At 33.8% G+C, this 27115-nt stretch overlaps 4 protein-coding genes across 5 annotated transcripts; 1 reads left to right on the top strand and 3 right to left on the bottom strand.

The window, feature by feature from the left end:
• Positions 1 to 1188: 1188 nt before the first annotated feature.
• LOC100796490 (internal alternative NAD(P)H-ubiquinone oxidoreductase A1, mitochondrial) lies at positions 1189 to 8053 on the top strand. Of its 2 annotated transcripts, none has more exons than XM_003519207.5 (10): positions 1189 to 1464; positions 1733 to 3452; positions 4322 to 4535; positions 4635 to 4795; positions 5227 to 5292; positions 5623 to 5786; positions 6465 to 6579; positions 6818 to 6997; positions 7075 to 7238; positions 7831 to 8053. In XM_003519207.5, the coding sequence occupies exons 2-9, from the start codon at positions 3048 to 3050 to the stop codon at positions 7225 to 7227; spliced, it is 1458 nt and encodes a 485-aa protein (XP_003519255.1). In that variant the 5' UTR covers positions 1189 to 1464; positions 1733 to 3047; the 3' UTR covers positions 7228 to 7238; positions 7831 to 8053. The 2 variants fall into 2 exon arrangements, with proteins under 2 accessions (XP_003519255.1, XP_006575414.1); XM_006575351.4 differs by having other exon boundaries at positions 7669 to 8053.
• A 175-nt stretch (positions 8054 to 8228) lies between these two features.
• Positions 8229 to 10903, bottom strand: LOC100795970 (selT-like protein). Its single transcript, XM_003519206.4, has 4 exons — positions 10575 to 10903; positions 10415 to 10491; positions 9495 to 9813; positions 8229 to 8543 (listed from the first exon to the last, which is right to left on the bottom strand). Exons 1-4 carry the CDS (start codon positions 10863 to 10865, stop codon positions 8427 to 8429), a joined length of 804 nt encoding a protein of 267 aa, XP_003519254.1. The 5' UTR covers positions 10866 to 10903; the 3' UTR covers positions 8229 to 8426.
• Positions 10904 to 12239: 1336 nt separating this feature from the next.
• LOC100804991 (jacalin-related lectin 3) lies at positions 12240 to 15900 on the bottom strand. Its single transcript, XM_014769235.3, has 7 exons — positions 15673 to 15900; positions 15332 to 15544; positions 14522 to 14986; positions 14170 to 14397; positions 13706 to 14074; positions 13234 to 13455; positions 12240 to 12819 (listed from the first exon to the last, which is right to left on the bottom strand). The coding sequence occupies exons 1-7, from the start codon at positions 15673 to 15675 to the stop codon at positions 12526 to 12528; spliced, it is 1794 nt and encodes a 597-aa protein (XP_014624721.2). The 5' UTR covers positions 15676 to 15900; the 3' UTR covers positions 12240 to 12525.
• A 2281-nt stretch (positions 15901 to 18181) lies between these two features.
• LOC102663842 (pentatricopeptide repeat-containing protein At1g19720) lies at positions 18182 to 21364 on the bottom strand. The gene has a single exon (XM_006575349.3). It carries the CDS (start codon positions 21033 to 21035, stop codon positions 18345 to 18347), a length of 2691 nt encoding a protein of 896 aa, XP_006575412.1. The 5' UTR covers positions 21036 to 21364; the 3' UTR covers positions 18182 to 18344.
• Between the last annotated feature and the right edge of the window lie 5751 nt (positions 21365 to 27115).

The raw sequence follows: 27115 nt of genomic DNA, 5'->3' as shown, positions 1-27115 counted from the left end.
TGTTTTTTATTGGTTGAACAAGCACCAAACGTACGTTAGAAGTAACAATTTGTTGCTACACATGAAACCAAATGATAGGCATTTCCGAAAGGATAAAAGGTTACAAATACCAAACAACACAAAATTGCAACACACTTATGAATTATTTAAGAGTTTAACCTTGGTATCTACGTTAATGTTTTAATTTGACTTTTATTAGATGAATTATTGAAATAAAACTCCAATTTGAATTATAGACTAAAAGCACTTATGGTGCATGTATTTAGATAAGAGGAAAGAAAACAGAGAGAAGACAAAAAAATTACACATAATGATGTATTTTCTTTCGGATGGTTAAAGAGAGAATAAAAGAAAAATAGAAAGAAATTGAAATTTAGATATAAAAATTTTAAATTTTCGGTCTCTCCCTTTCTTTTCAAATTTCAAGATTTTCTCCTTACACTTTCCTTGCTATAAAATGGAGCTTACATACTACACACCTAAGTTCTCTCTTTTTTATCGTTAGCTACCAGTACTGTCTACCATTGCTATATCATTGGGTTGAATCATATTTAGAGATCATCATGAACAAAATGCATGGTTAATACCATCATAAGCAAGTGAAATTGGGAACAATCATATTATTAGATTAAAACATAAATTTAATTAAAGAACCCCTAGCATAATTTTGTTGAAAACTTAATTTCTGATGATAGAGTTACAATGCCAACTATTTGTTTTTCTCATAAATTTGATGCAATTGTTGCAGGTGATGAAAAAAATTGCATACATAAATAAAGCTTAAACATGATAAGTTACCAAAAGACTCAGAGACAAAGGGGACGACAACATCCTTCATAGTAGTTGTCCTTCACAATAGTGGGAACACATGTTATCATAATCATTGTGTTTATAATAGCATTTTACTCTCCCTGGAAAGAAACACCAAAATACTGGCATTCTTCTAGTGTCTTTTTGCATAAAAGAATATTCATGATTTATATGGTGGACGATGCTACCTCTCTCTTTTCTGCTTCTTCCGCTATTATGATAAAAAAAAAAATGACTTAAATACTTATCACTCAAGTTGAAGTTTGTTTTCACACTCATGTCCATGCTAATCATGATGGTTGCATTTTAACTATCATGGTTGGCACTGAACATATAAGTGCCAAAGACAAATCAACTTCAATGGAAGAAGCTTAAGAGAGAATGACATAACATCGGCCAGGTATTAGGTCAAACCTTCTTTTGTATAAAAAGAGGGGAATGCCAGTATTTTAGTTGTTTCTTTCAGAGAGAGTTAACTTGCAGCAAATATAATGGCTAGAATAATAGTCTCAACCACTGTGAAGGAAGTTGTCATCTCCTTTGTCCATTTCTCCGCATGTCTGATGATGATGAACTCACATTTCCAAGCTCGGCTTTCCTCCACATCTTGTTGCATCACTGCATATGAATTCTCCACCAGATTTTCATGTCAGGGTAAGATTTTTATAATCATCCTCTATTTGCAACATAACTCCTTATAATTTAATAATTGATGTCCTTTGTTATTTCAAGGCAATAGTGATTTTGAATTTGTGTTAACTTGTCTGAGCTTTAATCTTTTACCAGTTGAAGCTTAGACAACTTTGACTAGTCAGTTCCATGAAAAAATTTCTATGTAATGGCTGGTGCTTGTGGATATCTAATATAAATGGTTCTTTTGTACTTCATGCATGATCTTATAAGCCTTCAATTTTTGAGGCAGACACAACAGCAGTGCCAGCTGATGAGACAATGAAGAAAACAAAGATAATAGAGGATAATCGGATATCTGTTTAGGAAGAAGAAATCATCTTCACCTTAAACTGTGCCTGAATTTGCTTTGCTCAGAATGGAGGTGCATGAATATGAAAAGTGTAAGACACATGATTTTTGCCCTTCTTTTGTGATTTGAGCTTATTTAAGGTACTCTTCTATACTTTGGCTATATATTTTACATTGTAAAAAAGAATCCCTGGGATATATATTTTACTTTTTGTTTTCCTCCCTTGTAAAAAAATATAACAAATTGCTTTTGCTCTTTTTTATTTTTTTTACTTTCCTATTGGATTCAATTCATCCATATTCATTATAAGAAATAAAACTCTCTCTTCAAATATTTAACAAACGTAATATAGTTTAATTCTACTAATTACATTTAAAATATAAACAATTTTTCTAAAATGTCATTCATTAAAATTTAATATCAAGAATAAAAAAATTATTAAAATTAGAATGTCAAATATTTAGGAGTATTTTTAAGATAATATCATTAAATTGGATAACACTACATTCAATCCTTATTACAAGATCCAAATTAAAAATATGATTTGTAGGTCTAATCTAAAATAACACTTATGTTAATTATTTTTTCAGAAAAATATGCTTAATTAGAGTCAGTTTTAAAAAAATGATATAATAGTAAGAGAAAGATAAATCATTAATGTTTGTTAATTTTATTTGAGAGTAATTTTGAAAAATATATTAATTTAAGATAAATTTAATATTTTTAACTAAATTAGTTAATTATTTATAATTATAAGGAGATCTTATAATAATAATCGAAGGTAATGCAACCATATTTAACCTTTAATGCAAATGAATAATTTAACATCTCTTAACAGATTAATATGACTTCACCAAAAATGTTAACTAAACAAGAAGAGGAGTTTAGCAAGAAGCACAAAACATTAATGATTGCAGGGAGAAAGAGAAAGCTTTGTGAGGAAGGCACGTGTGAGTCGACGTGGCAGAACATGTTACTAGCAGCCATCACAGTGACATTGCTTAAGCATCGGTGCGTGCATCATTGTTAATTAATTAAACCAACAACAACACGTGAGAAAAACGTCAAACACTCCCATCCCGCGAAAGCAGCCTCTTACATAACATCATTAAAGTCAAACAGACCCAGCCAGCCCACATCTTTGGAATGGAATGAAACCTCTTCTTCCCTCTCTCCTAATTCTCTCTCACTACATCCATCCTCGTAAAACAAAACAACCTCTTACCTCCGTTCAAGTTTCACACGTTCTTCCACTATGTCCTGGTTGAGACACCTCTCCTCCAAGTTCTCCTCCACCACCATCACAAGCACGCGCCGCTTCACTTCCCTGTCCCGGTTCAGTACCTCGACCGCTCCGGCTCGTCATGCGGGCCTGGGGCCCACTCAGGCCCATGAGAAGCCCAGGGTGGTGGTGCTGGGCTCCGGCTGGGCCGGGTGCCGCCTCATGAAGGGGCTCGACACTGCAATCTACGACGTCGTTTGCGTGTCCCCTCGCAACCACATGGTCTTCACGCCTCTCTTGGCCTCCACGTGTGTGGGAACTCTCGAGTTCAGAACCGTGGCCGAACCCATCGCCAGGATCCAACCCGCTATCTCCAGAGAACCCGGTTCTTATTTCTTCCTCGCCAATTGTACTGCCATTGATGCTGATAACCATGTGGTATATTAAGTTGTTAACCAACTACTTTTCTTCAAATTATTGTGCTTGATTGGGGGAATTGTTATTGAATTAAATGTCATATTAAATTGAGCATTATTTCGTTACTTGATAATGGACATGTGCATGTGCCCAGCATCATGCTTCCTATCACCTCTTTTTTATTTTTTTAATAGACTACAAGTATTGGTAATTTTGGTCGAGGCAAGTAGGTCGGTCACTATGCATTGTATGACCTTTGTTAATTGGCATAAGTTTTTGCAATTTTTAATATGTAGGAATTTCCTCTACTCAACTATGTTCATATCTGGTTGTGTGTGACCTTGATACTAAGTGGACTAGAACACAAACAATTAAATTCACAATCAACATGTAGTATGGTCGGCAAAAAATCATAACTCTTAAATATGTGCTCAAGGATTATATTTCTGAATCTGTATATAAAGATCAATCTCTTACATAGATCTCTCGATATTTCATGAGATTAGTTTGATCTGGTTTTACTCTTTCTACGCCTCCAAACAAGAGGAAACCATACTAGTTTAAGTTGAAACATTGGGTACTCAAAATGAGTCAGTTTATTTAAATTTATTTGTTAAAATAAGTTTTTATTTTAATAAAATAAATATTTTTTTTGTTGAAATAAGTATTTAAATTGCTTTTACTTAAAAATAATAATTTTTTACTTATTTTAATAAACAAATCTTATCTGTCTTTAAAAAGAATGCTAATATATATGAAAAATACTTATTTTAAAGTTGTTGTTTTTTAGTTTAAAAAGCCTTAATTTTGGAGAATTACTAGTTTTAATTGAAATATTGATACTTACAATGTATCTTAATTGAGGAGAATGTGGCAAATGGTTTTTTAAGGTGCATTGTGAGTCTGTAACTGAAGGGGCACAGGCACCAGATCCTTGGAGGTTTACAGTCTCATACGATAAGCTAGTGATTGCATTAGGAGCGCAACCTACCACTTTTGGAATTCACGGAGTCTATGAGCATGCAATTTTTCTTCGTGAAGTTTACCATGCACAGGAAATTCGTCGGAAGTTGCTCCTGAACTTGATGATGTCTGATGTTCCAGGTTTGCAACAATCTTCTATTTTAGCTTAATGTGAAGTCACTAGAAAATAATGGTGTTATTATACATCACCTATGCAATCTGTATTTGATTTGGATGCAGGGATTGAAGAAGAGGAAAAACAAAGGCTGTTACACTGTGTGGTTGTGGGAGGTGGTCCCACTGGAGTGGAATTCAGCGGTGAACTTAGTGATTTTATTGTAAGAGATGTCCGTCAGAGATATGCTCATGTGAAGGACTACATCCACGTTACTTTAATTGAGGTATGCTTAGTGGTTACTAGTTAGTAGCATTATATGTGATACAACCAATTAGACTATATATTTTGCTATGGCCTATGGCAACAAACAACTTGGCCTTTCCATTCCATATCTCCATGTCTTACAATTCTTGTCAACATTGAGTATGTTTGGTTTGCAGTTGCAAAATTATGTTTTGAGGCAAAAATAATTTTGCCAACGAATCAGAACCCTTTGTTGTGTTTATTTTGCTTTTGCTTTTATTCGTTAGATTTCCATTGGAATGCATACCGCAACATTTCCAACTACAAACTAAACATGCACATAATGGTTGGAAACACCTTAGAGTTCCTGGAAGCCATTTTTTCATAATAAGTTGTCATTTTTCTTCATGCCTTAATTGTCTTTTTTAAGGTAATTTGTGTTTGTTAACAAATTTATTCATGCCATTTTAGGCCAATGAGATATTGTCTTCCTTTGATGTCCGACTCAGGCAGTATGCCACCAATCAATTGACAAAGGTGAGCTATATGTCAAAAAGAGCTTCTATTCTGTTTGTTGAAACTTGAAAATAATCCTGCAGATCTCAAACTTCTGAATAGAAACAAAAGAGAAACTAAACCCAGTTTTCTGTTTAAAGAAATGTAATCTATTACTATGGTATTAAATAATTATCAAAAAGAGAAAAATATCACGATACAATGTTTCTAGCAGAGATAATTGGGATCATTCATATAATTGATGGGACTCTTCATTGTAGTGCAATAATTATGATGAAAACTTATTGATAGGCTAGCTCTTTAAGTTTTTCAGTATTAGTTTATATCTCCTCATATTGAAGTTTCTATCAGTCAGGAGTTCGACTTGTCCGTGGCATTGTGAAAGATGTTGAAGAGAAGAAGATTATCCTAAATGATGGTACTGAGGTTCCATATGGGTTGCTGGTATGGTCTACTGGAGTTGGTCCATCAGCTATTATTCGCTCTTTGGATCTTCCTAAAGCTCCTGGTGGAAGGTTGTTCTTGCTACTCAACATAGTTGCACTCATTTTCTTTCTACTGGCAGCTGTTTCAAATTTACAAATTGGCAGCTGATTTTTTAATAGATATAGTATTTTGATCTGTCTTATCAGGGAAAGCAGGTTTCAGTTTGTCCAAAGATGTTACACACTATATGCATGTATTTTATGAACAAGAAGACTGAGTTTGGCATGGATTAAAATAAATCTTAAGTCAATGAATAACTTTTCACAAAAAAATTAATTTCAAGGTTGGATTTGAAAGTTTATTTCGGGTATGTCAAGCTAAAAAAATCTCATAAATGCAAGAAAATATAAATAATTTCACTATCTACTCATTTTAAAATCTTCAAAACTTTGCCTTGAAAATCATCATGTAGAAAACCTATAAATTCATGGTTGGATTCAGTAGGTAGTTATATTGTGGTGTAAGTATGTTAAGGCTAACATTGGTCGTTGGTACCAATCGGCCTTCATCCATACGTATATGTAGTTACATTTTACTTCCTAGTCATTTGTCCACCCGTGTCAACTGTATTAGGTTTCCTTGTATTTGACGTAGTTGATGTGCCCTGACTTCTGCTCTCATGTTTCCTTTATTGCGTGGTAATTTTAACTATAACTATAAATTACTGTTTTTCCATGAAGCAAATTCTTAAAGTTCCTTATGCACAGGATTGGCATTGATGAGTGGCTTCGTGTTCCTACAGTAGAGGATATATTCTCAATAGGTGACTGCAGTGGATTTGTTGAAAGTACTGGAAAAACACCACTACCGGCTTTAGCCCAAGTACGTGACATTGGATTCATTAGTTTCTCCCACAGACAAATTCATTTCTTAAATTCCTTTTCATTTGTAGTTCTGATTTTACACTAAGGTCATTGTCCCTGACACATTTCATTCTAAATGTGTAACTGCTATATTTACTGTTAGTGGTTCATGAGGGAAGTGATGTTGCATGTTTCATAGGTGCCTGAAAGCTTATTCTTGCCAATTTAATGCATTGGCATTTGAAATTAAACCACAGGTGGCAGAAAGGCAAGGTAAATATTTAGGAATCTTACTAAACAAAATAGGTAAAGCCAATGGAGGCCGTGCAAACAGTGCAAAAGATGTAGACTTTGGGGATCAGTTTGTTTACAAGCACATGGGAAGCATGGCATCTATAGGGAGTTACAAGGCTCTAGTGGACCTCAGACAGAACAAGGTGACTTTCATTTCTAAGCTTTTACTGGTGCTTTAAAAACTTATGTATGGTTTGATTCATTCATGTATCTCCTACAGGAGGGCAAAGGGTTATCCCTGGCAGGTTTTGTCAGTTGGTTTATTTGGCGCTCGGCATATCTAACTCGAGTCATCAGCTGGAGGAACAGATTCTATGTAGCTATCAACTGGGCTACTACTCTTGTGTTTGGCCGTGATATAAGCAGAATATGAAAACTTTTTAGGTAAATAAAACTCTGCGTGTAATTTTTATGGTAATCCATGAAAGTGTGAGAGAGTGACATCCTGAAAGATAAAAATTCAAATTTAGTCTTTGAGTGTACAAAAAGTGTGACGTAGGCAATTTAATAATAAATTAGTCCTTAAGTTTTATCACTTAATGTCAAATTGATCCTTGAAAAATACAATTTATTACAAGTTGATCCTTAAACATTATAATTTAATGATAAAATGATTTTATAAATTTAACAATAGAACCAATTTGTCATATTTTTTACATATTCAAAAGATTAAATTTAAAATTTTCAATTTTCACAAACTAATTTGTTACTGACACATACTTTCGGGTACCATATTTATCCTAATTTTTATTAAGACTTTCAAATGTTAATACGAACTTTCAGATGATACTTCTCTTTATTGGTTGTATTGCAGGCTATTAGTAAAACAATAAGATGATTAAGTGTATTTAATTGGATCATTTTGGAGAAGCATGTTTCAAAAGCCTGTAAATCTCAGATGAATTTCAATAAGCCGAACAGCAAGGAAATTTACTAGTTCATGATATTGACTATGCATTCAATTTGTTTGAAACAGTGGCAACTTAAAAAAGGTTACTCGGAAGTTAGCTTGAAGGGGAAGGCAATAAATTAAATTTGGCTGCCTTGGCTCTTTTATAATAGTGTATACACGTTATCATTCAATTTGTAGTATATTTGATTGTATGGCTCTAAAAAACCTATTTTCATGTTTAGACGGATCCCCAATTGTATGATCAAATTTGACAATATATTGTTAACAAGATTATTCTTTGGGTGCATAAGTTTTGTAACTGCCAAGTAGTACGAGACCCGACCCCTCCTTTTACAAATGCAGTGATATAGCCATATTTTCCTTTTCCTACCATTCAATTTTTCACGTAGTGGATGAAGTTATTTGAGCTGATAATGAAAAGATATCACAATGAAAAAAAAAAAATTAAAACATTCATACTCTACACAAACTATTAACTGAGTTTTTCCTTCAGCAATTACTTAGTTCTTTCAATAAAGAAATTTCATGCTCCAGTATACATCTGGAAACCTTCCATGATATGCCAACCGATATCTGTATATCAACCTTTACTTCATAGTGCAATGGCAGGACCAGTTACATCATTTATGACAGCTCAAAATATGTCTCCACCAATGGCACTAAGAGGCCAATTCTGACACACTATTGACACCTATAGAATTTGTCATCTTTTTGGTAATCAGATCCTTCAATTCGATCTCTCCAGGAAACCTTCCCTCCTTCAATTTAGAGAAAACCTTCAAGGACAGAAGAGTTTGAAGGGATGAGTAAAAATTCAAAAGCATTGAAAATGCCATATATTACCGTACCTTCCATCTATAACCATCATCTAAATATCTCTAGAGTCTGAAGAGAGGCAAGGGGGTTATCAAAAGATCATTCAGATAAGAACTCTTTAAACAGAAAAGATGATATGTTTATTCCCAACTTACAGTTGGTCCATTTCTTAGGAGCTACACAAATAAACCCTATAGCAATGATCCCACAAATTGTATACTTTAAAACACTGACTGCAAGAAACCTAATTATCAAAATAATGTTACAAGGCCAAATGAGTTGAGAGTTGCAAATTGAATGCTGAATGCAAAGTATGTAAAAGCTCTCCCCGATCACCCAGAAAAGGCAAGTAGATATATAATATAATTGTACGCTGAAAGTAGATGTTCCAAACTACAAAAGTTCATATAAAAATGTCAATGGGACCACCATGGAGTTATTTGGCTTAAGGTTACAAAAATGTGCTTTATATAGCTGGAATGGATGATAGACCCCAATTCCCTAAGGTCTGCCCACTTTCTCACAATATCTTGCTGCAGAAATCTTAAACTAGTTTTAGTTTGTTAAATACAATATCACTCAATAAGTATTCATTCAAGAATGAAATAGAACCCTCTGCAGAAAGAGTGATAATTGATAAGAATACAACTAGTACAGCCAAAGATAATGATGGTGCTTAACATATTATATGATAGTATTAACTATTTTTTTCTTTGTAAGCCCCGAGTTAACAGTAGAAATCAAGTGAAGAGGTAAAAAAGTTTATCAAACAACTAGTGTGAGACATTTACCCAATCACGGAGTCACAAAGCATAACAAAACTTGCATTTACCAGAGAGAAAGATCAGAGGCTCAACTAGCAAAGAAATGTGTACATATAAGAAAATAAAAGATAGAAGGAAGGCACCAACCAGTTCACCATTGAAGTAAATTTCGAAAGCCCCGGAGCTCTGTAAGAATGACTGCAAGGCATTCCCAAGAAGCCAAGTACTTGCAATGGTTCCAAACCGATTAGCACGCAAGTTGTAATACCAAGGAGGAGGTGCAACAAAACCCAACATTGGAAAAATATGTTCCCCTGCAACAACCACCCCTACAACACCAATCTGAACAACTGGAACCAATTTGCTTAGCAGACGCTTTGGAAGCGATGGGGGATAATTTGCAAGAATAACCTCAGTTCCAGGTAAAGCAATCTCCAACATATTCTTCATTGTCACTGCTGTTCCCCTACACACAAGCAAGTCATCCATTTACATCAACTTCCCCATCCTAATCACAACCATGTGCATGCAATGTACCAACTTTACCATATCTTTGGATGGGAGGAAAGGAAGAAAATAGACCGAAGAGAAATAGCGAATAACAATGAATTTTTTTGGTTTGACGTTAGGAAAAATGACTTTTAGGAACAAAAAGTTCAAAATCTTTCCTTCCATTTTCTATTCAATTTAAATTTTTGTCTTTCTGTCATGTTCATTCTTCTGTACCAAAACAGAGTGCTAAGAAACACAAAGCAACAAAAAAAGGCAATGAACTAGAACAATACATTACATTCTCTATCTAACCACTGACAATGGAAATTAAGCACATGATATGATATACAACCCAGATAAGATTCCACATTCTGGATGCATTAACCAAAACCTTAATGCCATACATAAATATTTTGGGTCAATTCCCCCATTACCCACAAACTAAGTGAGATAGTTAAGCTCAAAAACCATTCCTTTTTCATCATTTTTTCCCTCTATCTAATCAAATGCCATCAACAATTTCAAAAACAGCAGGACGATAATACTAACAATAAGATGAAAGTGAGGAAAATTACTTGTATGAGCAGGAAGAGCAGAAATTGATGTAGACAGTGTTGCCGAGACCCGGAGTTGCAATATTGCTGATGGGTTTCTGAGAGAAAAAAGAAGCGACCCGTTGTTGGAACATTGAAAAAGTGATACGAAGAAGGATTTGCATGAAAGAAATGAAATTACCTCGGGAGGGAACTCTATTATCACCGGCTGCTGATGGTGGTGGGGCGGGTGATGGTGGTGGTGGGGTGGGTGGTGAGGCGGGTGGTGGTGGTGGTGAGGTGGATGGTGGTGGGGGTGATGGTGGTGGGGTGGCGGTGGTGGATGATGAGTGAAAAGGGAGAAGAGGTCTGAGCAGAAGAGGAAGAGAGGCACACCCACCAAAAGAAGCTGAGCGCGATCCATAGCCACACCCAAGTTGGAATGGAACACTCGGAAGAGAAGTTTGTGGTGGTCGAGTGTGGCTGGAGGCATAGGTGACTCAGAGTTATTGAGGGGTTCTCGGTAAATAATTTTAAGATAAATAACAAAATTAGTTGGTAAAAACTTTTGATGCCGTGATAAATTGATTTGAAACATCAAAAATATAAAATTTTGTCTTTAATTACAAAAATATGATAAAATAATTATATTATTAAATTTGTGAGATTATTTTATGATTAAATTATAATGATTAAAGATTAATTTAATAATAAGTTATATTTTTTTAGGATTAATTTTAACATTAATTTATAAAATTTAAAAATTAATTTATCATTAAATTATTTGTTAGATTGATTTGAATTTTTTATCTTTTATAAATTAATTTATCAATGTCCCATATTAGGACAAATTTGGTTATTTAACCATAATTTTATAAATAAAGATGCATAAATATTTTTATATTACTTATACCTTGAGAGAGAAAAAGGAAAAAAAGAAAAAAAAGAGAAAAATGTAGATATGATATATAATTTAATAAGATGAGAGATAAAAAAATAAACATGTCAACTAAGTATATATAATATATGGATGAAAAAAAGAGAACTCCAATTTTATCTACATACAACTCAAATTTAATTTTTTTTTAAAAAAAACTACAAAAGCATAGGGTTATATGTAGTCCTCTTTTTGTTTTTTTAGAGAAAATAATTATATCTCATGATCAATTAATTTTTTTTTTAGAGATTACGAAGTTTGGTAATGAATCTTTCTTGAAATTAATTTTTTAATATATTTTAACTAATAGTAATCAAATGTAAGGTTAAAAAAAGTTGTAATACTAGTATTTTATTTTATTTACTTTCAAACTAGGACATCCTTAATTAAAGTAATGAAATTTAAAGATATATATTATTATTATTTTACAGAAGATACTTGTTATTTAGTAACAAAAAACACTAATATAGAAATATGTTTGTCTATACAATCATATAAAAAGAATCATATCCTCTTATTCAATTTATGTTTTTGTGTTCAAGATTAAATTCAAAATCATGTCCTATTGTTCTTTTTACTCATTCTTAATCAGCTCATTGTATTAGACTCTTTATAGTGTTTAAATTTTATGTTTTTATATTAAAATTTATAAGTTAATGTATATGTATATCACTTTGAGAAAAAGAATAATAATTTAATATATAAGTTAATATTTTAAGGATATAAAATCTATATATCTATATGCGTATGTCTGCGCCTGTGATGTACCTCGTCTTTTTTATACAAGAACGTGAGAAATTAATGTTAAACATCAACTAGAGGTTAATTCAAATAGTCTAGTCCCATCAGATCATCATGAATGTTCTTGACTCGAATTTTGATCTGAAAAATCCAGAAAGAATAGAGGACAAATTAAGATATTGGTGCAACTTCAACAAATGAAAATGTATCTTAAATCAAGGCAAACCTTGAGGTGTAAGAAATCAAAACACATTCCATGATTCACTTTTGTATAGCTAATTGCTCTGTTGGTCAGAACAATCCCCCATCAAATAGCTATTCCGAGTATGCAATCATGTTATAATCTGCTTACACTTCGATTTTTCTTCAAATATTATTATTACATCAAATGTTCAAACACTTATTACATAAAAATTTCAAACTCTCCTCAACACTAGTAAAAACGGCAAATTGTTGCTTTGGTCAGAAACAGTGATCAAAACAGCTTGAAGAGGGAGGACCTTGAAGTTTTCTGATTTCCAAGCCAGTGTTGCATGTGGACCCCAATGGCATCCAAGTACAAGCTGCTCCTCCCATGGAAACCCACCACCTTGCCTTCTGTAGTGGTTGAAGTGAAGAATTTACCTACTTCTTCACCAAATGGACCATACTTGCCACGACTGGTGTTGAAAGTCAGTGACTTCATGATTATATGCTGCTCATCCTTAGCAATTGGCCCGTAATAGCCAGATATGCAAGTCAGCACCTCATTTGGATACTCCAGTTGTATCTGAAATCACAATAATTAAGCTTGATTAAGCTTAAGAATGCTCATGTCATGTACATTTTGTGTTCGTACTTTGTAGCAATCATTTGACATCAAATCTCATCTTAGAAAGGGACTTTAGCTTGATTTTAAAAATAAACTTAATGATTATTATTAGGAAAATGCTGATCAGTTGGTTAAGGAAGTAAAAGAAAAAAGTTTTTTATTGAAATGCATAAAAATGCACTCCCTTACGATTTTCAATAAAACAAAATCATTTAATTTCTTAACCAGTACCTGTAGGAGGACCCTTATTATTATGAACAGTATAACAAGTTGAACTCAATTTGATAAGGGGTTCAGTTTTAGAAAGATTAGTTTAAGGAAGTGAGGAAGAGGTGAAATGTTCTTAAAGAAAGTGGATATTGAGAATCATACCCTATGCATGGTGTCTCCTCCACTGCCACCATGTTTTACAGACCACACAGATTGCCTGTTTCGATCATACTCAATTTGAATGGAGCAGATGCCTTCTGATACTTTGGTCAAATAAATCTGCTTAATCCCAGAAAAGACACCATCATCCCAGGATCTACCTCCATCCCCACCCCATGGTCCTGGTCCACAGGGAGCTGGTTCTTTCACCACACCACAAGAAACCTAGGAAAAGGTGAACAAAGTGAATAGCATAACCCATAAAAGAGGTAGACAAATTCTTAAGTGTGTCTTTTTTTTTTTATCGATAAATGTTAATTTTGTTAGAATGTTAGTTTTTGTTAGCAAAGAGGATCGAACCTGTTATCTTTTCCCTCTTCCCTTCTCCCTTAACCATCCAATCCACCTTATATCTCCATTCTTAAGTATGTCTTGAATATATTCTAAAAGATGATTAAAAAAAATGGAATAATACCTCTTCAGCTGCTGATGGTTTAGCAAGTACTAGTTTTGTTGGCCATTGAGCACTTCCTATTTCACCAATACTTGATTCTCTAGAAGTGATTTCCTTGGGAGGTGTTGCCACAGGCACTATCACTTTCCCTTCCACTACATGTACTCCAAAAGCATCTAGGAACAAACCTTTCCTCCCATGAATGCCAACAATTTTACCTTCTTTCACTTTTGTGGTGAAATAAGTTCCTTGTTCTTCCCCATATGGTCCATACTTCCTTTTGGTGGTGTGGAAAGTCAGTGACCTTATAACAGATGGCCCCATGTACATCAAAGGTCCATAGTAGCCAGATATATGTGTCAAGGCTTCATATGGAAAATCAAAGACTATCTGCAAATTGATGTCAAAGATTGCTAAAAATAATAATCTGATTTTCCTAGTTTATTAAGTAGAATAAACTAAGTTTGACTGTGTTTTTTGTTCACCTTATCATTTTTATATCCTCCTGTTCCACCTTGTTTGGATCCCCATATAGTCTCCCCATGATAATCATAGAAAACTCTAATCCATACAATTCCAACATTGCGAGACAAATTGATTTGCCTGATTCCTGTATAGGTTCCATCATCAAATACATATCCACCAATGCCACCCCAAGGTCCATGTGTGACTACATCTCCAACCTTTGGGCTTGACTTTTCCACATGAGCCATCTGAAATGAAGATAGACACTCAAATATTCATTTGGTAGAAAAGCCAAATTGAGAGTTATAGTGGAAATTAAGGAACACTTCAAATGACAATGAGATCATCAATGTTCAATGCATGCTTTCTTACCTTTTCTTTGTGTTCAATATTGTTGGATTCTTTGACAAAAGATATCTTCCCGGATACATTCTTTGCTGAAGGCTTATTGAAATCATCTTTTTGTTTCAGAGCAAGAACAATATCGTAGTTTTCGTTCAAAGTTCCTTGTATCACAGAATAACCAAAATTCTCAGAAATGTTAGTAATGGAGCTCTGGGAATGAGCCAAAGTTTTGGATGGATTGGGTTGTTTCGAGGACTTCAGATAGACTCCAATGGCATCTACATACCACCCACACCTGCCATGGAACCCAACAATTTTTGCACCAGTCAATGGGACTGAAAAATATGTCCCTAGTTCAACACCAAATGGTCCATAAGTTTTCTTGTTACTCTCAAAACTCAGTGACCGAACAAAGTTTGGCCCTCTTTGATTAGAGCTGCCATAGTATCCATGAATTTTAGTTAGGAACTCATTTGGACAATCAAGCTTCACCTGCAACACAGTCATTAGTAGTTACTAGTTAGTTATTATATGCACAAATTTTAATTAATACCAACTTCTAACTTAGGAACTCAACACATGAGTACTCTTTTTATCCTCGGAAATGAGAACTACTAGACCATTAGATCATATTTGAATGGTCAAGATTAAAAGCAAAAATGCACGTGACTTTTTTTAAGTGGTTATGTAACGCTAACTAACCTTCATGTATAGAAGTATGACTCAAATTTATAATTGACAATAATCATCAATGTCCTCTTTGTACCTTAACGTATTCTTTAGTGCCAATATTGCAAATTTATGTCACTAGATCAGCTAAGGACATGGAACCTTTACCTTGTCGGTTTTACGGCCTCCGCTTCCACCGTGCTTCTCTGACCAAATAGAGCTTCCTTTCTTATCATATTCAATTTGGATGGAGTCAATGCCTGTTCCATGAACTATCACCAATTGCCTTACTCCTGAGTATATCCCATCATCCCAACGGGACCCTCCATTGCCTCCCCATGGTCCAACTGACTGATGTTTCTTCGAGGAATCTTCAAAACTCTGCACACAAAAGATCACGCAAAGGTGTTAAAAAGAGGGTTAAAACATGTAGATTTGTTGAACATAAACTTTGAGGTAATCTATGCATTGAGTCCTATGTAACATAAGCAGTTGTTTGTGTGTGCTACCATCTTTTTCTACTTGGGGGATAAGAATGATAGACTTTGGACTAAGAAAACTGCTAGAGTGGTGATGTGAGTGTAGTTAGGGGAAGGCATAGGAGGAATTTATGGGGGAAGAGGGTGAGTTTGTGGCAGGGGACTTTGTCTAGAAAAATAATATAGATTAGGAACCAGGTTGCACCATGGAGGGAATGGATTGAAAGGCAGGGAATCAAATTCCCCACAGATATCAGTCCCTTTGTTTTTATATAGTGAAAGTTTCATGCACTTTTTATGGTCAAGGAGTAATCATTTTCTTTACACAATCTTGTATTCTTATTTCCCATTTTTTGAACTAAGTTGTTGGAAAAAAGAAAGGAATATATCATCTTCTGCTAAATTCCAGCTTTTGGAATTTAATCAGAAGCACTCAGACTCTATTGCTTCCGTAGGCACTAGAGGTCTGGTGCCATGAGTGGTACTGATTTCTTTGTAAATGAGATTTCTAACAATCATTGCATATTCTACACCCATTTATACTTTGTTGTTTACCCTTTTTAGTTATGGTCTTTGTATTAGAATTTTACACCATGCAAACTCATAAGGTTCTTCTTATAAACTATTCAGGGAAGAATCTAATACTCTTTGGTGCATGCTTGCTCATGCCACAGTTTTTATTCTACCTATCTTTTTTCAGGTTGAGTTCTGTCGCTCCAATTATTAATTTATGAAGCATCTTTGAATGATAATTTGTTTCTAATATATGAACATGAAATGACTACAATGATTGAATTTATAGTTTATTTATATCTTCTCGTTGGAAATTACAAACAGGACACACTTTAAAATGTTTCTTCTGGACAGTATCACAAATTCCTGCATAGTGACCAAATGGGGTTCTATATATTATAGCTATGTTTGTTTTATCGTTTCATTCCATGGGCATCCATTTCAATGCACGTTTTGTGAGAAGTAACAAATCCTTGAACGTCCGTCTGTGTTCAACGTAAAAACAAACCCACTGTGAATAGTTTCTACTTTCACCAAAGTGTAGTTTTTGTTATTCTCTTTTTCCTCCTTAACCTCTGTAATAAATCTGAACAATTATATTGCTTTTGATTTGATGCCTTCATAAACATTTTAGAACTGAAGCTCCTAAATATGGAAGATTGGATAATGATTACTCGTAGAAGATGATACATTATTTCATTTTCACTAGGTGTTTTTTTTAATACTTTTTATTGGGTGTTTTACTACTACTTTAATTTAAAATATTGCATTAGTAATTTAGTATACGTCCTTTGTTTTTCGTTTTTATATCATTTTTTCGGTTTTGAAGTGAATGGCTCATAAACCTTTTTTTTCTTTTTTAATTCTGCACTATACTGTTAATTTTTATTAATTACTTGTGTCTCATAAAATATGAGCTAACCGACAAGATTCCTTTGATTCTATGACGTAATGTCTCATTTTTTTTTCATTAAAATCTTGAGCGTTAAGAGGTAATGTTCTTCCATCCCCATTCCTAATTAATTTGCTTCATCTCAAATGTAATTTAAATTGATATTTAATCTAAAATAGTTATCATTGATGCAATACACTAATCCTAAACTAAATATCCTTCTTGAAATTTTTTAATAGCATTGATTGAATAGATGAGTGTATTAACTCAACTCTTTACAGAATTTCAGCACGAATTATACATAATTTTGAATTCTTTTAGATCATCCACATATAATTCCCTTTTGCTACGCATTTGCAAAAAAGTATGTCAGAAATTATGAGAAATCCAGGAGTAAAGCAGCAATCATAAGCTGACAAACTTTGAAGTGACAACAGCATTAGTTTCCATTTCTCCTCAAATTCCCCGTCTTTTTTCTTTATCTTACATGTTTTCTTTTCTTGAAGAAACTGACGTATCATTCATCTTCACTAGTATCCATTTCTTCACAATCCATAACCCTTTACAACCGCACAAGTATCAGCTACATAAACCATGGAAGCTATTAAAAATTGCGTTGCAATTTGCATTTGAATTGAAAGAGTACAAGTACAAATAACGGGAAACACTATAACATAACACCAAGTGTCAACCTAGCCATTAAAAGTAGAGTGTTTTGGAAGGTGCAGAATAACAGGCTTTCACGCTCCATCACTTTCTTTATGCTAACAAGATTTAAGAAATAAGAAGGGGAAGGAACAAATCAAATTCCTTGATGTTTGGAACACAAAAAACTCCCTAACACTGATTTAAAATAGAAAGACTGAAAATGAAAATACTTCACAAACTTGCAAAATGGAGAAGAGCGAACAAGGAATTTCATGGTGTGTCAATAGAATCCTTACCTTTCAAGCTGAGCCTCCCACTGCCACATAGAGAGGAGATTCCAATGAACACAAGCACAAAGAGGTGATGATTCTTCTACCTCACCATCATGGCTTGAGATCTCATTCACGAATGGGGAAGAAGTCACGTGACTTGTTTAATGATAAAATCTCAGCCTTTAGACTAAAGTAGAAGAATAGAGAGATAAGCTTTGGTGTAAGAATACAAATTGACACTTGGTGTCAATTGATCTTATCCCTTTATTTTATTCATGTAGATATCATCAAAAGATTTTTTTACATCAAGAACAATTATACAAAAGAGAGATTTACATATTTCTGAATTCATTGATTCTCTTTCACATATATTTGCCCTACCAATAATCCCTACAAGAACAATGACCATCTTTAAAATGGTGTAAGCAATTTGAATCACTTAAATATATTTCACATCCATATGCCAATGATATGTACTTAGCTGAGTCGTGGCAATCTCTACACATTCTCAAATTCTTTACTATACGTAAAATTTGAGGTGTGTGATGAGAATCTATTAAACCAAATGCAAATGCAAGTTTTTCACTATGTACACTACTAATATTTTCCTTCTCCTCTTCCTCAATGCAAAGTCCATTGTCAGAAATATGTGCCTTGACATTTGCACCTACCCGTTTTAGCCAAGAATGTAGCTTGTCCAAATATGGTGTTGACTGATCATCACCAACAACAAAAGTATGGACCATGTTATTCATTTCAATCCAGCTTTGCCCAACAGGTATGTTAACAAACTTTTCTTTCTCCAGCTTTGTCATTTTTGGAGCTTCCAAAGACTTCCCACATACAGAATATGCCTGTGAAAGTAAATGCTGAGTTATTATATTTTCAGGATCCAACTCATGCATACGTTCTCCTGCAAAGATTGCCATTCCAAAATTCTTATGAATTCTGCAGGCAGTCATCAAGGCGGCCCATACAGAGGAATTAGGTTCAACAGGCATGTTTTGAATAAACTCCAATGCTTTGGCAAGCTTACCTGAACGACCAAGCAAATAGACCATAGCAGAATAATGTTCCAGATCTAATCTAATCTGATATTCTTCACTGATGTTGGAGAAAGCATGCTTACCCTCATCCACCATTCCAGCATGACTATAAGCTGAGATAATACTTGTAAGAGTAACTCTATTTGGATGAACTCCATCCTTCCTCATTTGATCAAAAAGATCAAGGGCAGACTCTGAACAGCCATGCAAAACATAACCAGAAAGCAGAGAGTTCCAACTGATGATATCTTTTGGGGACAATCCATCAAATACTTTTCTGGAGTACATTATATTTCCTGACTTAGCATAACTGTCAATGAATGTATTTGATACAGAAAGTTCAGACACTAAATTTCTACGTATTGCACAACAATGAATTTCTTTCACTTTCTTTGCAGCCACTAAGTTTGTACAGGCAGGAAGGATAGTGAGAACTGTAACTAAGTTGGGAGCCATGTTGGAAAACTGCATCCGTCGAAATATCTGCAAGGCCTTGTCCTTTTGTCTATTCTGCAGGAAACCAGAAATTAACGAATTCCATGATGCTACATTTGGCTTAATTTTCCCATCATTCTCAATTCTTTGAAAAAGATTCAACGCCTCATCCTCATCACCATTCTGCATAAATCCTGTGATCATCACATTCCATGTAACAACATTAGGTGGTGAATCAGACTCCTGCATTTTCATAAATAACTCATGGGCTTTGCCACAGAAACCAGCTTGGCAATATCCTCCAATAATTGAGTTCCAAGAATATACATCTCTCTGTAACATCACATCAAAAATGCTTTGAGCAGCTTCCAGATTGCCACCCTTAGCATACATGTCAATCAGTGAATTAGCAATTAGAATATCACCAACCAAACTAGTCTTAACAGCAATAGAATGGATTTCTGATCCCATACTTAGTGATTTTACCGACGCACATGCCGAGGCTGCACTAGCAATTGTGATACTGTTGGGCTCAACCCCTACTATAAGCATATCCCGCAACAAATCAAAAGCTTCATTTATCCTTCCCTTTTGACTAAACCCAGAAATCATAGATGTCCAAGTATATACATCTGGAGTAATCCCAAAACTCTCCATCTTCCTGATTAAATCCATAGCAATATCACAATGCCCTAACTGACTATAACTGGCAATCAAAATGTTCCAAGTTACCAATCCTGGTTTCATTCCCTCCTCCCGCATTGCATCAAAATATTTCTGAGCTTGTTCAATCTCACCCCTCTGGCAATACCCGGTTATAATCACATTCCAGGAAATACAATTCCTCTCATCCATTCTCCTAAAGAACTTCTCTGCACAACTCATCTCCCCACACTTAGCATACACAGCCAGAATTGAATTGTTCACATGCAAAGAAGAGCACATTCCCCCCCGAATCGCCACCGAATGGATCAACCTCCCAGTCTCAATATCCCTGCACTTCCCGCAGGCTTTCAAAACCTTTGGGAGCAAAAACTCATCAGGCAAAACCCCATGTTGCATCATATCATAAAAAAGCTTCACAACTTCCTCCCACTTAAGGTCTCTGGAGCAGGCACCAATCATGGCAGACCAAGTGAACAAATTCCTCTCACGCATTTCATCAAACACCTTCCACGCCTCATCCAAGTGCCCACACTTGGCATACATGCTGACCAACTTGGTCTCCACAAAAGGGTTCACTTTTCCCACCAACCCAATCCTAGCATGCAACTCCCTACCCACCAAAATGCAGTCTTTATCAATGCAAGCCTGAAGCAGGTTCATGAAGGTAATGGGTCTCACCTTGGACCCTTGCTGAGCCAGAGAGTCAAGAATTGCCACAGCCTCACTCAGGGGACCATTGGCACATAGCTGATTCAACTGGGTATCTATCAATTTTGGGTTTGACCTTTGGGTTATGGAGACACTGTTGGAGTTTGCAAGGACCCTTGTTGAGCCATGCCACTCCAATTGGATGGAACAGTGAGAAGGTATAAACAGAGGAGGCCATGGTTTACTTGGTAGAATCATGAGGTTCTTCTCCATTGTGTTTTCTTTTTCTTTTTTTTTCTTTTTCCACTGTCTGGAAGTCGCCTTATCTTCTTTTTTGGGTTTGCCAGAAGTATGTGGACTTAATTTCACTTTTTTGGGTAACTGCGTAAGGCATCATATATATTCTATTCATTGCACTTATTACCTTTAATTTTTTAACTTCTAACAAATTTTACTTCTCACTGTAAAGCATTTTACTTTTAACTTTTAAATTTTTTTTTAATTTTATTCTCTATCATTTTATTATTAACATAATTAAATTTTTTTACTTCTAATTTATTAATTTTTGGGCAAATTTTAACTTCATTTTTTTAATTTTTTGACAAAATTTATACCTAACTTTTTGACAAATTTTATCCTTAATTTTTGTGATTATTAATGGATAAATGATATAGGATAAATTTTACAAGTTTTTTAAAATTTTTGAAGTAAAATGTGTAAAATTAAAAAGTTAATAGAAAAATTCATTAAAATTAAAAAGTTAAAAATAAAAAGTGTAATTAACTCTAAATATTTTTACTTTTTTTTTTTGTTTTGGTATGTGGTAGAAGGAAATGCCACCAGAATTTCATTCAGAAGATTAATGTACACTCAATACTCAAGGTCAAGGATACTCAATTAGTACTTGAGAATCAGGATTTTTTTATTTTTAATCCAAGGAATCAAAAAATAAGTATTAGGAAATGAAAGTTTACAGTTCAACCTATTGAATTAAAGGAATAAGTAGAATCCGGTTTCACGAGGTCTTTTTTAGCATAATTATTCATTGAGCAAAATTTAGTAGTGAGAAAGAAAAAATCAAACCATAATTAATGAAAAAGAGTAAAATTAACTCTGATTTTTAACCACTTATTTCAACTTACATTATCACAAGTCCAAATGGTATATAAGGTTACTAATATTTTAGCATTTGAAATGAAGAAGATAAATGCTTGTTTTTAATAAAATTAAAATTTATAATTGTAAATACTCAATTTTATCTGGGTTATTTTTATTTTTTAAATAAAAAGTATTTAAAATATTTTAAAAAAAATTAAAAGATGTGGCAGTTACAACAAAACTTGGTCATCAGATATCTTAGTTATACTAAACTAACGGTCTTTCAATCAAGTTGTTCTTGATCTATAAAAGAAGGCTAACACTCAAAAAGGGAACAATAAAAAAGAGGAGAAGAGCGGAGATAGAAAAACGAGAAAAATAAAAATAGCAGAAAAATCAGAGAAGAAAGAAACGATAAAGGGAAAGTACTAGTTTTTTTCGTCACTCACCCACTTGTTGCAGCAGCGTTTAACTAGTTTCATATTTCTTGCATTTTTTTATAGATGTAAGTTCTTTTTCTAAATGAACCTTGCTTGTGGGAATTCATTGTATTCCTTTTTTTATTAATGGATGTTTGTATTTTCATGTGGAGTCTGAATATATATATCTCTTAATATAAGATTAGAATATGAAATCATAATAAAATGGATATTGGCATTGACTTTTAATTGGTATAAGAATTGAGATGTACCCATGTGTGTCACATATTATTTTCTTTTACATGTAGGGACGGTGAGCATGTTTCCCTTTCTTATTTTATTTTCTTTTTTTAATCTTTTTTTTTCTCTCTAAAAAAGGATTTTTTTTATTATTGTAGTTTTTTAATTAACTCATGCAATGGTTTATGACATTAATTAAGTAACAATTCTACTTTTTAATGTTGTTTAAATCATAAAAAATATAGAATAGTCATTCGTTAACTAATATTTGTGCATAGAATTATCTTGTTTTAATAATATTTTTAAGAAAATTATTTTTATGGCATTTAAAAAAAATTAACTCGTGAAATAATTTGTGATGTTAACTCAGTAGTAATTCTACCTTTTATGTTACACGAACCATAAAAGTTCATAGAATAGTCATGGGTTATCTAAAGTTTTTTGCGCATAGAATTGTCTTCTTTAAATAAATAAATAAAATAAAAGTGTTCTTTCCATAAAAATTAAAAAAAAACATTTTTTTAGGATAAAGCAAACATTTATAAAGTTATATGATTTTGTACAAATAATTAAATGTACCATTTTTTTTAATGGGCGTTGTAGGGTGTTAACACCTTCTCTATACGTAATCGACCTCGGAATCTATCTTTGATTTCAAATATCATTTTGAAAAGGGGTTTTCAATGTTTTTCTCTTAAAATAAAATTTGGTGACAACTCCATTTTTTTATTTTTTTACGTCGTCCTGTCTTGACCCCGGTTGCGATAGATGGCTACTCCACTAGGAAATCTAAAAAAGACAAGTTTTATATGATTGAATGTGACACCCTCTACCCCATACATATATGTACTAATCATAAAATGAATAATAAATTATAATTAATTAAAAGTTCTTAAAACACGTTTAAATAAAAGTCTTTCAAAATGGTAAAAGACTCACATTCACTTTTCTAACATCATAATAAAACTTGTCCAAATAAATAATAAATCATCTCGACTCAAAACAAGGTCGTCTAAGACTTCATCAGCTTCCCCGAACACAAAGTTCAAGATTATCACAGGATCCAAGCACAAACAACACACAAGGAGTGAGTTATCACATTCCTAGCTAATAGAGAATTAAGACAACTAGATACACATATCACATAAATGAGATACAACTTACTTCAACATAAATCACGTAATTTCACCACTTTGTCATTTAAAATTCACTTTTCAATCATCAATCACATTACACATGAATCACACAATCCGATCATGACATAATAACACATCAATTTCATAATAAACAATTGGCAAGCGTTATGCAACAGTTATGCTAAGACTCAAGCATATATGCAATGTGGTACCATGTCAGTGAAAAACCACCCTGGGACGCTTAGGAGTACATAACAAGACACACCACAAAATGGGTATGGCAGGTTACTCTTACCAAGTAAAATCATAGGGAGACCATTCAGGGTCACGCTGTTTTGCAAGAATGCTCCAACCTTGTAGGATCGGCACAGGCTTAAAGGAGAACTCAAACCGGGTGTATTTACCCCCAAGGCCTACACTCCGAAGAAGAAGGTATTGAAGCCTCTATTTTGTACTGTCTTCGTGCGATTCAGTTTTATCTCTTCATGAATATTAGTTTGCAAATCCCAACGGTGAAAATGTGATAACTTGAATCTCTAACCATATACCAAAGTTTAACAACAATCTAACGGTTAACTAGTTTGATATCGTAGTTTTACTGAGACAGCTTTGGATTTCTACGGGAAAAGAAAAAGCTACGATGCAAAGGATATTTCTCATAGCTCCAACATGTTTTCGTAATTCCGAACGGTGAGAATGTTTGGAAATGAGTTCTGAACTTGTTGCTAAAATTTCACAACAATCCAACAGTGAATGAGTCTGAGATCGTCGTTTTTCTGAGATAGGTTTGGTGATATGTGGGAAAAAGAGAGAGTTTTGAGAGAATAAGAGGAAAAAATGAAATTGAAAGAAAGAGGAGCCATTGTGAGTGTAAAAAAATGACCTAACACGTCTCTATTTATAGCTAAGGTACTTACAACTTATTATTTACTCTATTTATTTATCTTTATTATTTTATAAAAAAGAACACTATTTTATTCTCTATCAAATAAATAAATAAAATACTTTTTTTTCAAACCATTATTTTAATTAATAAAGTTATTTCTCCTTATGTATTTAATTATAAAAGCTTCATAACTTTTTTTAAAAAATCTATTTATTTATAAATAGAATCCTTTTTAAATTAGTTTACGAAAAATGGGATGTTACAGATTGCACAAAATTATATTTTTTTTAAAAAAAATATATTATTTCACCCCTGTTTTCTTTTTCTTGTGTATTGTGTTCTATTTTTAGATATTCTGTTTTTTTTATTAGTTTTGTCTCAACTTTAGGATAGAAAACTATTACTATGTATATATTTATTTGTTTCTTTTTTGTGCAGATTTGAGTAGTTGTTAGGATCAAAAGTTTGTATGTTCCCTCACACACTTCATAGTCACTTACTTCACACACTTTCACTTTTGGGGCTCTATACCCAAGCTTATGAGAGCCTAGGAAGTAGAAGGTGGCTCAATGACTGTTATTGAGGGGCTTGATGTCTACTTGACAGTTGTTGGCTTACCGCTCAAATTCTTAGTAGTATCATGAGACAATCATATTGAAAGAATATCATTCCTTCTTGTGGTTGAATCATGGGTTAGGTCTTTGTCTATTTGATAAAGGCAATTTGGGGACCATCTAAATCTTTAACAGTATAGATCCACCTTGGAAATTGTTCATTGATAGTTGAACTTAGTGACCACCAAAATTTAGGGCCATGACCTTAATGAATACCCTACCCTAGGTTTTTACCTTGATAGGTCACAAGGGAACATACTTTTCTTTATCCTTTCATTCCCATGCACCTTATGCATTCATAATTAGCTAGGCATCTAGTTTCTTTATTTCATACATACGTAAAAAAAAAATTATTATCCTATGCAACATGTTGCACCTCATAATTTTTGTGCATGCATATTTATAAATAAATAGAAGTCGTGATTTCATTCAAGTGAAAATCATGCATGCATATTAGGACCATGTACATGTAGGTTATATCCAAGTTTGTATATCTTTCATCTCACGTTTTGGTTTCAGAATACATAGGCTTAGTAGTGTTTAGCATGGATGAGATTCAAAATCCTGCTAATAATACACCGAGGCCTAGAAAGAACATAAGAATCGATGTGTTAAAAATGACTTTCAAAGAATAAATCAAATTCATAGAAAGATGACCAAGGAAACATGCATGAGTTTTGAGATGAAATATGGTCAGATTATGGATTTATTGTCGATCCTCATTGAAGCTTCGATACTATGTTCTTTAGCTCAATTTTGGGATTTGGACCTAAGATGTTTTGAGCTACCTATCTTGGACCTTGTACCAATAATAGAGGAGTACGAAATCATGTTGAAGTTGCCAACTAAGGAAAAAGCTGGGGTGCATCTCTATAAAGGGAGTTATGTAGCCAGGAGGAAAGTAGTTGAGTTGATTTTCCTACCAATAGGTTAAACTGATTTCGAAAGTAAAGGAGCAATCCAAGGGTGGAATAAAACTTTCCTAGAAGATTATTTGGAGACTTTAGCTGAGAAGAAGAGTTTGGAATTTTTAATATGACTCTAGCATTACTTCTTTATGGATTGATTTTATTCATATTCACCATAGGCATGATCGATCACGCAACCATGGATGTATTCTTTGCTTATGAAACCCGAGGAGCAAATCCGATTCCGGCTATCTTGGCAGATACTTTCCTTTCCATGGAGATATACCACCAGAAAAAAAGAGGGATGCTACATTGTTGTAATCACTTGTTGTATGTTTGGTTGGTAACTCATTTGTATGCATCCAGTCATATGTCTTACTTGCCAAATCCTTTACGAAGTTTTCATCACATCCCTCTGAAGAAACAATAAGCTATGGAATGGAAGAAAGATTTCTTAAAATTGGAGGCAGAACATTTTCAATGGGTATGCCTTTGGTATCATTCCCAGGATATGATATTTAGCTGCGGCAATTTTCCAAATGTGCCATTAATGAGGCGAAGAGGATGCATAACCTACACCCCGACAGTAGCTCTTAGGTAACTCAAATGGACTCAAGTTGTGCCAAATGTTGAAGAATTGGGAGGTTTGATTTTCCAATATGCTTTAGGTGATAGTCATGGGCAACAGGCAAAAGTCATAATGGCTTGAGGAAATGTTAGAAAGAAAGGGAAAAAGAGATTGGAAAACCTTGTGTGACTGCCTCGCAAGAGTATAAGGAATGGAGGAAAGCCAAAGTAGTCCCTATTTGCAAAGAAATTTCACATGAAGAGAGCCAACCTCGAGAATTTGGTCAAACTTTAGCTTATTTGAATTCTTAATTAGAAATCTTGAGGGCTCCAATGGGGTTGATGGAGGAAAAAGAAGAAAGTGCAAAGACATAAATATAAATTATCAAGCGGCAATGCCATAAGAAAGACAGAGAGATAGGACACTTAAAAGATGAGTGTGTTGACACCCATGAAAGCTTGACCTGTGCCAAGAAAGCAAGGAA

Source organism: Glycine max, chromosome 2 (assembly GCF_000004515.6).
Source record: "Glycine max cultivar Williams 82 chromosome 2, Glycine_max_v4.0, whole genome shotgun sequence".
Classification (NCBI taxonomy): Eukaryota; Viridiplantae; Streptophyta; class Magnoliopsida; order Fabales; family Fabaceae; genus Glycine; species Glycine max.
This window is presented reverse-complemented; position numbering and strand designations above follow the sequence as displayed.

What these genes read in the sequence shown, in the direction of transcription:
- LOC100796490 (XM_003519207.5), top strand. Translation starts at nt 3,048, where the DNA reads ATGTCCTGGTTGAGACACCTCTCCTCCAAGTTCTCCTCCACCACCATC. An exon ending in CCACCAATCAATTGACAAAG is followed by an intron (nt 5,293 to 5,622) that starts GTGAGCTATATG and finishes AGTTTCTATCAG; the next exon opens with TCAGGAGTTCGACTTGTCCG. An exon ending in CACTACCGGCTTTAGCCCAA is followed by an intron (nt 6,580 to 6,817) that starts GTACGTGACATT and finishes ATTAAACCACAG; the next exon opens with GTGGCAGAAAGGCAAGGTAA.
- LOC100795970 (XM_003519206.4), bottom strand. Translation starts at nt 10,865, where the DNA reads ATGCCTCCAGCCACACTCGACCACCACAAACTTCTCTTCCGAGTGTTC. An exon ending in TAATAGAGTTCCCTCCCGAG is followed by an intron (nt 10,492 to 10,574) that starts GTAATTTCATTT and finishes TTTTTCTCTCAG; the next exon opens with AAACCCATCAGCAATATTGC. An exon ending in TTTACTTCAATGGTGAACTG is followed by an intron (nt 8,544 to 9,494) that starts GTTGGTGCCTTC and finishes CTGTCCTTGAAG; the next exon opens with GTTTTCTCTAAATTGAAGGA.
- LOC100804991 (XM_014769235.3), bottom strand. An exon ending in GAGGCCGTAAAACCGACAAG is followed by an intron (nt 14,987 to 15,331) that starts GTAAAGGTTCCA and finishes ACTGTGTTGCAG; the next exon opens with GTGAAGCTTGATTGTCCAAA. An exon ending in GAGGAGACACCATGCATAGG is followed by an intron (nt 12,820 to 13,233) that starts GTATGATTCTCA and finishes TTGTGATTTCAG; the next exon opens with ATACAACTGGAGTATCCAAA.
- LOC102663842 (XM_006575349.3), bottom strand. Translation starts at nt 21,035, where the DNA reads ATGGAGAAGAACCTCATGATTCTACCAAGTAAACCATGGCCTCCTCTG.